The following is a 12968-nucleotide window of genomic DNA, read 5'->3' on the forward strand; positions in this document are numbered from 1 at the left end:
TAAAAATACGCATGCATTGTCTTAGGTGTTTCAGTAAGTTTTCGTTGAATATATGACGCGATATTCTCAAAAATGACAAAACTGGCCTTAACCCTTCGGACTTTAAAGACGGCACAAATCTCAGCTAAATGAACACAGTGCTAAAAAACGGACTCATTTGTACTCCAGGTGCACTCATCCGGTTTTAAAAATGAAATATTACCTCAATCCATATTTACAAGACGGGAAATGGTCATTTCGTCCACTCGTTTGCGTACAATTCACACTCAGACAACGTGGGAATCATCTGATCTGATAAACTATGGGCCCGTGTAGTCAGCAATTATAATTTTTTAATACGTCATGTTTCTGTTTAAAATCAGCTTGTTTTTCAAAGGAAATACGAATAGGCAGAAAAAAAATGCGTATTGTACCTTTCGAATTGCATGTTGCCGTAATACTTTCATTTAATATGCATTACTTGAGACAGTTTTGTATATAAATAGCATATACAACCTCGCTCCGTTCTATTTTAACATCGTTGAACATTAAAGTTTTTGATCGATAAAATAACAGTGCTACATGGATTTTGTTTACGGCTCTCGTGGATTGTGCGAGGTCGGATCACACTCGGCGCTTGCGCCCCTCTTGTGATCCGACCTGGCAAAATCCACGAGAGCCGAATATAGCATCCCGGGTCAACCTACTATTAAAAATATTCCTATTGTATCAAGGGATGCATTTCCCTTAATGACACATTTCTGAGGTTATATTTTGATTAAATAAACCTTACTACATCTTTTTTCTTTTTAAGCGATAACTTTTCCAGTTGTTTTTTTTTCAAATGCATACCAAAAAGGAAATGCGGGAAACATTACAGTATTAGTATTAATGTACAAGCGATATATGAACTGTAAAAGTAGCCCAATACGTAAAAGACACAACTCAAAATTCATGGCATTTTGTTTTGATGTTTAGAAAACAATATTTCTTCAATTTGGTATGATCGTAAACTAATATGATACAGCTATATCGATTTTTTTATTTCATACCTTTCAACAATTTGACAGTGTAGTACTGTAACCTGCATTACCCTATAAGAATATCATCAGAACGAATTTTTTCGAACATTCATACATTTATTCATCTTTAGTGTATATTTAAACAAAACGTGTTTTATATTTTAAAAGGTTATGGTACAAAGTGTTTTGGGGTGCCAACATTACCATTCCCACGTTTACTGTTCGAGGCTGACAATTTGCAATTCTGATGAGGTAATGACCCAAATACATTTATTGCATTGAATTGAAACTTTGTCGACTTGTAACTTCACATCAGACAGTACACTTAGGGCCATTTCTAACACCTTTATACTATTAAAGCCCGTAGTTTGATTAATTGTGAACGGCTTTCGTTCAAATTTGGAATATAAGTAATTTTACACATTAGACTTACTTCCTCCTAATACAATCCCATTTGATAAACATATAGGTTAAAAACTAACCAGATAAAGATTCCCCTGTAAAATCCGCAAATTCTAACAATGTGAAAAGTCCCCTCAAACACAGAACAGTTTTTTAAGTTTGTACGAGAAATTAATACTTCGTGTGTCCTCCCCTGCCACACATCTGCTTCATCGACAGCACGTAAATTCCGGATGACCCATTGAGGAATATTTCTCTATTCCCGCACAAGGGCCAAATACTCGTGCAACCTATAAAGAAAATAAACTCAATATTACATTTTACTGATAAATGTACATCAGTATTATAATTTATTGTGAACAGATTCATTTTGTAAATATTTGTTAGTCGAAATTTCGTTATATAAATAAAATCCCATTTACTTACGAGTCTGAGTGGATGTTCGGCTTGCAACATGCCCATACTGCGCGACCGCTCTCTTGGATATTTTGTCCTAACCATTGTAATTTTTAACAGCTTAATTATGTTGATTTTGGTGAATAGAATTGTGAAATACTAGTAACTAAATGAAAATAGAAATCGAATTATTTGCTTACCAAAATTTCCTCTTCCAAAGTGTTGAAATCGTGCAAGTACCAGGCGCAAAACTGCTGATTGTCACGGTTGAAATATTTTTTAATTTCTGTACAACTAATGTAGCCAAAAAAATTTTAAGTAGAATTTCAAACTAATACATTGAACCATTATCGAGAAAGGGGGAATTTAAAAAGTGTCGGGTTAGCATGGCCGTAAGGTGTACATTTTTGTCTGTAAAAGAGAGGTAAAGCATTAATAAAAAGTCACATGATTATCTTCCCATACGAAAGACAACAAATTAAAATGGGGCAAAACCTTAAGAGGTTGACACATCAGATGATAAAACATGGGAGAACCCTGCTATATTTATAATGTTCTTTATTTGTTTTGACAGCCAAATGCAGACAACGCATGAAACCTGAACAATATTTTACTGTAATTTGTTAAAGCAATTAAAGGTGAAAAATATGAAAGCACTTAGAAATAATGTGTTTTGTAAAAATATCCATCAACCGGATAAAATAATGAATCTATAATAACTTAACAATCAGCTTTCTGGGGGCATGCGATCGATCAGCGCATACCAAGATCAGCCTGGAAGTACGTGGTCATGGTCTGCACTGTTTGCTATTCGGGAAAAACATTTTCAGCGAACACCCTTTGAATAGTAATGGTACCACCAAGAGTTGATGACGGACCGGTCCATTTCAGAAATTTTTTCAGGGTAAAGGATACAAAAGCTGCTACTTTTTTTTAATACCTAATCAGTATTTCCGACTAAGGGTTTTAGGTTTGTTTCACGGAACAAGTTGTAACACCAAGCAGAAATGTAGCTTTCAATTCCGGCTGTCTACCAAAATTTAGTTTCGTGACTTTAACATACGGGGAATGGTTTTTTTGGAAATTGAAACTCGTACGTGGGTTCGAAATGGTTTTCTTCGTCTAGATGTGAATATAATTCTATATAAATGTCGATTTGGTTTGTGACAAAAGAAGAACATCAAAGGGTGTTAACAACTGCTAAAGAAAATTTTAAAAATCAGTATTGGTTTTCCCATCTAAGTCGATTACACTGCTCTTTTCATATATTAAAATAAAAAATGACAAATCAAAAATAAAATTTATTTTACTAGCAATGTCCTTCCGTTTCGATACCTCTCATTGGTAAAAGGTCAGCGAACATTTTGAATACCGCTCAACAGATATCTTAACCTGTAGAGAATGCTGTGCGGTGATTTCTGCAACTGAAGGGATGCGGAACTCACGGTAAGTATAAAATAAGTTTGCAGTAGAACAGGGAACCCGTTTAGATATATGAATATGATACCCGAGTCTCGTATATGTATTTTAAATAGCTTATTAATAATGAGAACAATGGCATGGTAAGAAGAGTTTTTGCCAGTTATATACCTCGATGTTTCAATATTTATCAGTTATATTGACCTTTACTTCAAACAAGATCTAAAGAGCTAATGTCATATAACGAAAGTTTGCAGTTTGATTTCCTTTATTATGCTTATGATACAGATTTAAAATCAGCCGGTCCCTAAGAAAACTGTATTCGTGACAAAAAGAAAATCAAAATTGAGGGTAAAAATTGTTCATGAAGTGCATTCTTTGACCTTTCAAATCTGAAAATTTGAAGAAATTATCTTCACTACTACAAGACTTACAATGATTTAAAGTAAGTCCTTGGAGGCATTTAGAGACGTGAAAGCAGTTTGACGTAGTTGTGAATGATGTGTACGTTTATGGTTATTAATGCAACCGATTCTACATATAGTATTACTTACTAAGCATTATACATCTGAATACTTAGAAATTGTTTTAAATGATTTTAATGAAAAATAACTTAACCCTGTATTTTTGGTTTCACCATTTGCCTTTTATCTTTTCACCTCTGTATTTTAATTATAATTGTGCATATGTGCTTTAGTATTTTGGTTGTCATGACCACACAAATTACATTTAATTGTAAACTATTGTAGAATTAGATATGCCATTGATAACTAAATTACAATATACTAGTTTCTAAATAAACATTATGAAAAACAGTGATTTTTCAGTATTTCACAATAATTATATCTTGTCATTTATACAGGATTTCTCTTGGAACGGCCCATATTTACAGTCACTATAGATTTTGTATGGGAACAAAAATAACATTGGTGTAATAATATCAATGATGACACGTTCTGTTAGATTGTGCGAGCAGTCTGGCGTTATTCACAAAAACATGACTTTAGAAATTTTTTTCCAAAACTGGGCACCAGAATTTCAAAAAGAAATGAAATTATAGTAAAAGCTATTTTTCTGACGTTAAATCAATTGACACTTCTATATGATTTTACGATATTTTAAATAAATTCCAGGAACTCTATTTTTATCGGAAGATGAATTAACACTAAACTTAGCGGATCTTTCTGGCTGTTCTATTAAGTTGTTGAAAAGATCGATATCCTGATATTTATTTTGATTTTCTGATACTTATGTAAAGCAAGCCACTTATTATTTCAACAGTTTTAGCTACTGTAAAAAGGTAAATGTAAGGATTAAATATATATGGATATAAACTACTTTGGGACATTTTGCTAGCGCGATTCAAGGAGTTGCAAGAAGTTCCAATGAGTAAGCTGTATAAATAATGCGTGCAAAAATTAATTTAAACTTAATTAAATACTCCTTAGACAAACTACACAAGGTGTTAGGTTATATTAACCAGTCAAAAGACAGAAAAGGTAAATGGTATTCAACCTTTAGCCAACTGGCGGCAAGAGATTCTGCACGTCCGTGCAAGCTGATCTTGGTCTGCACTGTTCGCTATTCAGTCAGTAACTTTTCAGTGACCACCTATTCGAATAATAAATTGTACCGCCAGAATTGAAAGATGGACCAGTCCAATTTAGAAATTTAGCAGGGTGAAGGTAAAAAATGATGAAGCTTACAATAACATCAGGCTGAGAAACTATATTTACGTAATTATATATGGTGATAAAATTTAAGTTACTTTAAATTATGAAATATACATTTTACGTGTAAACAAACAAATAAAATAATAATATTTCCTTTTCAGAAATCCCCATTGAGCAACGCGGTCCGTACTGTTACACGTGTGATGTGCAAAACCCCGAAGATTGTACCAGTGTTACTGTCTGTGGCAAAAATGAAGTATGCATTTTATTTATTCTCTTAATCGAAGTAAAAGCGCGGATTATATAAATTATTCGTATGTCATGGAGGACTATTGACTATCACAACGCCGTGTGGCGGCCGTAAAAGTCTCCCCTTACTTGGATTCGGTGATATATTTTCTCACCTTTGTAATCATTACTGTCCGTTACTATGGAGGCGTGATGGGTGTTGCACTTTCCAATACCTCTCATGTATTGACAAAATCCGACCGAATCTGCAATCATTTTGCTTGGTTGCGTTCTGTTCTTCGCTTTCAAATGATCTTCCAGTAGATTTTATTCATTATTTTCAATACTGAGAGAAATATGTACTTTGAAACAATGAATGGTTTGATTTACCTGAAAATGACTGAACATTTCGCCATTAGTCATATCTTGAAATCTACATAAAGACAACAGTTCACTAAACGTGCAACACACTGCCACTGTTGTAGTCCAAATAACTGTACTCGAGAGTTGAATATCTTTATATATTTTTGACTGGTCGATATCCCCCTCAAGGTAGACAACATGAAATATCAGAATGTAAAATCGGTCTACCCGAGGTCTCACTATTTAGACTATCACTGTTGTAACTGAAAATTACAGTTGAAAGATGGTCATTGTTTACACAAGTTTCATAATTTCACAATACTTGACATAAACTATATCTTTTGTGAAACGAGGAGAAATATTTTGGCATAGTTCTGCCAACCACATATTAGCCACTTGTTTATCGGGATTTCTTTCTTAAAGTGTCACTTATTCAGTTACTTGTATTACCTGGCAAATAGAAAAGATTCGTGTTATTGACTTTACGTTACCTCTAGATTTTGTCAGTTAATCAGTAATGTTATGATAACAAGAATGAAATGCTCACGTCAGTACGTCTCTACCCGTGTCTACCGTCTTCGAGGTGAACTAGTATCAGGTAAACATCACAAAATCCGCTTATTTCTGAGAATATGTGATGGCAGAAGTTGGAACTTACATGCAGTTCTTGTCCTGTTAAGATAATTATCTGGATAACAAGAAACTTTTCCATTTGTGAGGTAATAACTATATACTTGGCACCTTTAATGAAAACTGAATACATAAATAAAAGATTGTTGGCAGAGATATGCCAGCATAAGAGTTTTTAAATAGTGCACATTATGTATAGTTCATTTCATCTCAGTAGTTAGATGTTTTCCTCTGTTCTTAACACTTTTCCTACTTTTCATAATAATACATTACAAAAAATCATTGACTACAATATTTGATACAAAAGGTCACTTACACAAAATACAAGTTTTAACAATTTTAGCATAACAGGTATAAACGAGCTGCTAAGAGTTTTCTTGAGGTATGTACAGGCTGTGTTGTACATGGTGGTAAGATAAGCCTCCAAAACCTGATGTGACAAGATTTTTATTTTTAGCTGTGCATGTTATACCATCCCGCTGAATTGGGTGGCCGCCCTAGCACATTGTACAGAGGTCAATGTGAAACACGAGCGGTAAATATTACCTTCTATAAAGTGTAGAAATGTTTCACTATTAGGATCTGTCAAACCTCGCGATTACATCGACAAACAAGAAGAGATTTATAGATGCAAAATATATTATACACATTCTGAATCAGCAATTCCTAATATAGCTAATCCAAAATTGAAAAATACATCGACCAACCTCCTCGGCGTCAAAATATATTATGTTTTTGCGTATGTATATTTTTGTGTGAGGAGGCCATCCAGCTGGCTTACGGAAGGTCGGTGGTTCTACCCAGGTCATTTCTGTATTTTATTTCAGATATCTGTCAAGTATAATAGCAGCTTACTAAATTGTATAACAAAAACTGAAGCAAACAATAGATGTTTCCAACTTTTGTTGCAATGGTGATATAGTGTATTATAAAGCAGTATTTATCGATGTCATTTTAAAAGTTACATGTTTATGTGTGTTTATGTTGAATATTCTATTTTATTATTTTAATCTCGTGCACTGTGCCTACTTGTACGTTTCTGCCAATATTCAAGACTTATTCTATAGTTCACAAACGTGTTGTACTGTAAACCGTCACACAGACCAATGCTTATTTTCAGGCATGTAATGCATTAACACAAGCATTCAGCAATCAAAATTGTAACCCTATATGCTGCAATACAGATTTCTGTAACGATCGTTGTGGACCTCCCTCAAACACCACCAGGACAACATCACATCCACACAACTCTGATGCAAAGACCATTATAACAAATAAACATTCTACTCTGCAACAACCTATGCGACAAACAACAAAGTTACCAGTTTCCTTGACAACTAAGTCTCTGAAAGATAATAGGACAGAAGGTAGAGCCTCATTTCATTTACCTATGTGCAAAACGTATTTGGCGTCAAAGAAACAAAAAGATCGTTAGTGAAAAAACAGTGCGTTTGAGAAAACTATATGTGTTGTTCCAAGATTTCCTTCAAACTGTCCGTATACATCATGTACATGTAACCGCATAGAGGAAGCAGTACCGATTGTCATATAGTATATGATATACTTATCGAGCTGGTGATATTTAAAAAAATCATGTTTATACGGCTTTTTGTTGTCGTCAATAATGAAAGGTCCTATATGCTGCCTTACGAACTATTTACTATAAAATTGTTATATCCAAAATCACATAATATGCAATCTTAATAGGTTGTAAGTAGCAGATACGAGCAATTTGTGCCCCACCTGATATTTTAATTTGGATCTCACACAGACAGACCAGAGTTTGGCCCTTCACTTAGTCAAAAATATGCATAAAAAGGACATTAATTTGTGTTGCATGTATCCAAAAAGTATTTGACCCAGGATTATGATACATCACAGGAATATTATTCCGGATGAGAAGTTGTGCACCTTACGTTTTATCAAAGGTGTTTGCTCAGCGAGACAAGAGTTATGACCTTTGATTTTCAACAATATGATTGTGTTAAAGGGGATAGAAGTTTGTGTTTCACATATCTCAAAAAGTATTTGACCTAGAGTAATGAAAAATCTTAATAGTGTTTCTCAGCATGTGAAGTGGCGCATCTTGGGTTTTGTTCCGGGTGTCTTTCGTTTCTTTCAGTCAGACTAGAGTTACTGTCCTTGATTATGAAAAATATACATTAAGAGCATACAACTTTGTGTCGCATATATCTAAAAAAGCATTTGACTGAGTGTCATAAAACATTAGGGGATTGTTATATGGCATGTGAAGTTGCGCACCTAGCTCTTTGGGATTTTACACAACCAGACGAGATGTATAGTCCTTGACTTAGTGAAACAAATGCATATATTGCTTAAAAGGTTGTGCTATATAGATCTTAAAAATATTTCACCTAGAGTCATGAAACCATGTAGGAATATAATACAACATGAGAATTTGTGCACCTAAGTTTTTTTTTTATTATTTCATTTGGCAAGACAAGAGTTATGGCCTTTGGCATCAGTCAAAAAAATAAAAGTTCGCGTTCCATCTCTATTAATAGGCCATAAAAAGTCGTAAGTAACATATACATCTTTATATTTATGGGTATGTCATCATCATGTAAATTTATGAAACATTAGAAAGAGATAGCCCAAGTTTGGAAATTTTCTTTCATTAGGAAACAAACAGACCACTACAACGAAGCCAAACTTGCACACCGTTACTACAGCTATAAAAACACTATCGTCTACAAATTCGTACTGCAAACGAGGACACTACGTGTATGTACAAAATGCGCAAGCGCAGCTTTGTATCCATGTTGTAAATCATCATAGGCCACTAACCTGGGATGACGCTCGAACATGGTGCAAAGCAGATGGAGGTGATCTTGCTGTTTTGGATACTCACGAAAAAGGCTTTATTAGTAAGAGGCTGGTTACGAAGTCATTCTCGTAAGTATAATTACGTAACCCGATTCGTCTAAATAGCTGCTGTTTTACTAAAGGTATGCAAAAGGAATTATCAAAATGCTGTTATGCTATATTAACTTATCAGCAGCGTAGCATTGCTTGAGCACACCAATTTCTCAATATGAAATGATTAAAAAAAGAAAACCCACGCTTCCTAAAAAGACTGAAACTTACTTATTCGATCCCCTGTAAATTAAGGCTCTGCCTAGGTTATTTTTAAATGTCTAGCTATGTGGAACAGGTTAAATCCTTACAATGAAAATCTTTTCATGCGATTATAATTTGTTTGAAATACCATATACGTTTGCTATTAAGCATCTTATTAAACTGTTTTCATAACGCAGCACGAAACTTGACTGCATTGTAAATAGCTCATAGTACTCGTATTTTATGATATATTTTTATTCTCTAACAGACAAAATGGCAGTTTGAACAGTTTGTCTTTTTTCCTTTATTGCATATAAGTAGGATAAAGACTACATCTGAAACCAATATTGTCAACCTAACCATTCCAATAGCTGCTACCGGCGAATTTACAATTTCAACAAGAAGTTTTATTAAGAAAATGAAAAGCAGGCATTCTGTTTGTTAGCCATTGCTTTCTTTTCACAAAAGTTGGAAGGACAATAAAATAAGAGCTTTTGTTTGCAAGACATTGTGTAGAAAAAGGGATACCTCTGACGATGTACCATGAAAACATCCTCGTTGTTTCTTTCAATCGAGCGGATACCTTTCTCGTTATTGAAGTGAACATTACATTGACGCAGACCCCTTTTCTAAAATTTAGCGATAATATGCAATGACCAACCAAGATAAAGATAAAACTTTGGTCTTCTATACGCTTCAGCTACTGGATGCAGCCTATCCGAAGAAAACTTCTTCTCGAATAATTGTCTTCAAATTTGCTACCAAGATCCATCCACATAGACCCATTCTTGTGTGTACTTACCAATTGAATTGCGACTCTTCAGAAGCAGCAAAGTCTGTCAGTACGTGTTGTCTTGTCTTGTGTAAATTATTCACCCATCAAGAAGATATGAATTCGACTGTTCCACTAATATTTTATTGCAGCGGTGTCTACAGATAGAAGTATTGCCTATAGACATTGCACACATGGCGGTCATTTATTGGAGATGTAAATTTGCCTTCCCTTTTAGTAAGGTCTGCTACACGAATTTTGGCCAGGATTGGGGGCCACATGCCCTCTTCCCCTCGCCCCAGTTAAACCGAAGAGACCCAGGACCGTAGGCCCTGCAGAAATTGAAATTGAGACTGACAGTAACAACAAAGTTTCATTTTTAACCCTTCTTGTAAGTTAGCAGGTTTGTCGGATAAATTCAAGCCTCAAGAAATTTGATAATTCTAAACAATGTTGACAATCGGACCTAAAAGGTAGGGATAACGCATGATTTTTCGTGTTATAACATCTGCAGAATCCCGAGGTATTGGTTAGTACCCGAGAGAAACTGGTGATGTTATAACATGAAAAGAACATGCGCTAACGTTTTTCTAGCATAAATTGCATAAAAACCAATTAAATAAATACATTGTCCCTCAACGTCATTAAGTTTCCATGAAATGCGCGTTAAAGTCTACGTTGTTTTTCCATGTTGACGTCATTTCCTTTTGAATTATCCGTTTTGGGGCCGTAATACGTTTACGCTTTGCCCGATACGATACAAGGCAAATTAATGAAGCCGAAGCCTCTCCCTATACGCATACATGCGCAGATCAGGAGAAGGGGTCCGAAGTCCCTTTCGGGAAGAAAAGGAAGGTCTTAGCATATGCACAGGCGCGTCCGCAAGTTTTGTCGTTTTTTAGGAAGAGACTGAAGTAGAAGAAATAGAACTTCAAGAAGACGAGAGAATAGAATAATGGGTGTTAGGGAAGGCTTAATATAATTGGTGAAATACTGTCAACACAGTCCACTCTCACTGCTTTACATCTTAAAAGTTAACATTCTTATCATATAGATCTACTAAAGATCGGGCTTCACATGATGTACTCCATCATCTAGTTCTTATGAATTACTACGCTCCTCGCAGCGGTACCTTCCATTGCGTTCATTTAGTGTACCGTAAGGGGAAGTAATAGCTGCGGGGAGTTTTATAAATGTTCATTGACATAATGAGGACGGTGTGTGAAAACAAGTAGGTGTCTTTGTTTATATTCATCCATCGTCAGAGGTATCATCAAAAACAGCGACAGGGTGCATATAATTGAAATTTTATCAACAAAAATAAATTGCAGGTATATGATCCATACGTTTTGTAGTTGAGTATGTATAGTTATATCAAGGAGAGTGGCAAGTTCAATTATCTGAACTTGGAACAAAGAAAAATACGTCTCAAAACGTCAAAATACACACATTTCGATACATTTCTTCCAATTTTATAGTCATATAAACATTATTGATGACTGATATTTTCACCAGTACGAATTAATGCATTGCCTCGGACGAATCTGTCTATAAAATGTTCAACATCCTTAAATATGGGTCATACGTTGGCATTGTTTTAATTTACCCTATACATCCTACATGTATATAAATCACACGAGGACGGTATCGCTCACACGAGTAGGTAGCCGAATATCCAGTGTTTACTTGCCAGTTGCTAGTCGCACTTGCTAGTTGCCAGGGGCCACTTGCTAGTTGCTAGATGCTACTTGCCAGTCCATTAAGGAAAAGTGCTTATAAAATATCTAATTTGGGTGAATAACTGCAAATAAAAACTTGTTTTGATAGAAAATGACAATATCTGAAAGTTTGTGACAAAAAAAAAAACAAACAACAACAACAACATCTGTTCATCCGTCTATACGTAATTATATAGGAAAAGTCTGTATTTCCGTACTTTTCGTACAGAAAATGTCCGTGTGTTTCATTAACTTCAAATAATTGTAGAATGTTCCATACACAGGACATTTCAATAAAATAACTTTTATAGATTAAGTCTAAACATTGTCTAAACAGATATGTAATTTGTATTTTTACCGCCGACGGTTTTGTCGGTGAACCGTCTCAAAATATACCATTTTTCGTGAAAATATGTATATTTCTTCATATATTAAATAGAGGGATGGGTCTTGTCAGAGGGATCATATCTTCATAACCTGAAGTCCGAATTTTAATAAATGATACATTGTTGCAGAGGGCAAGCCATTATCTAGAGAAAACAGGCAAAGTGGGGTTCGAAGCCGGTTACAGTTATTTACCCAAAATAAATACTTTATAAGCACTCCTCTCTAATGGACTGGCAACTAGCAACTGGCATGTCGTGACAGGCATTCCATAATTGTACCTTTTTTTTGGAAATACAAATGTACTTTTTTATATACTCTTAAAGGTTTGACATTTTTTGTGTTCTTTTTAGTAATGGGGTCACATTTCGCAAAAAGAATTCAGCATTTGCAAAATCCATTTCGCATTTAGTAAAAATCATTTCGCATTTTGCAAAAAGAATCTGGCAGTAGGTATTTCGCATTTTGCAGAATGCATCTAGCCATAAGCATTTCGCATTTTGCAAAAAGCATTGCGCTCAGGCTTTCCATAGATTTGCATTCACAAATTAGTTTTTGGGTTGAATCTGGGAGTTTTCTTATATGCTGATTTGTCAACATTCATAATTTCAGATCATAACCACTCTTTCTACTGGATAGGAGCAAAGGACTTCAATAACCATAACCATTTCTCATGGACAGATGGCCAAACATTAGCAAACACAGAAGCCGATTGGGGTAGGGGCGAGCCGGATCATGTAGAGAACGGCGTTGACCAAGACTGCGTCAGCATGTATAATATACTTTCCCACCACGGGCCTTTTAAGTGGTCCGACTTGAATTGCAATGACCGAGGATATTTTATTTGTGAACGGAAACAAACATAGATTTCAGGACTGTATTGTTTTCTTCGTTCAAAAGC

General features: G+C 34.9%; 1 protein-coding gene across 1 annotated transcript in view; it reads left to right on the top strand.

Annotated features, from left to right (window-relative positions):
- LOC123532354 (uncharacterized) overlaps positions 1 to 7547 on the top strand; it is a 60532-nt gene extending 52985 nt beyond the window's left edge. Inside the window, exons 13-14 of the mRNA XM_045313769.2 lie at positions 4667 to 4717; positions 7297 to 7547. Coding sequence (XP_045169704.2) covers positions 4667 to 4717; positions 7297 to 7547 — 302 coding nt within the window. The remainder of the gene's footprint in view (positions 1 to 4666; positions 4718 to 7296) is intronic.
- The last annotated feature ends 5421 nt before the right edge of the window (positions 7548 to 12968 follow it).

The sequence above is a fragment of the Mercenaria mercenaria genome, chromosome 11 (genome assembly GCF_021730395.1).
Source record: "Mercenaria mercenaria strain notata chromosome 11, MADL_Memer_1, whole genome shotgun sequence".
In the NCBI taxonomy this organism is placed as follows: Eukaryota; Metazoa; Mollusca; class Bivalvia; order Venerida; family Veneridae; genus Mercenaria; species Mercenaria mercenaria.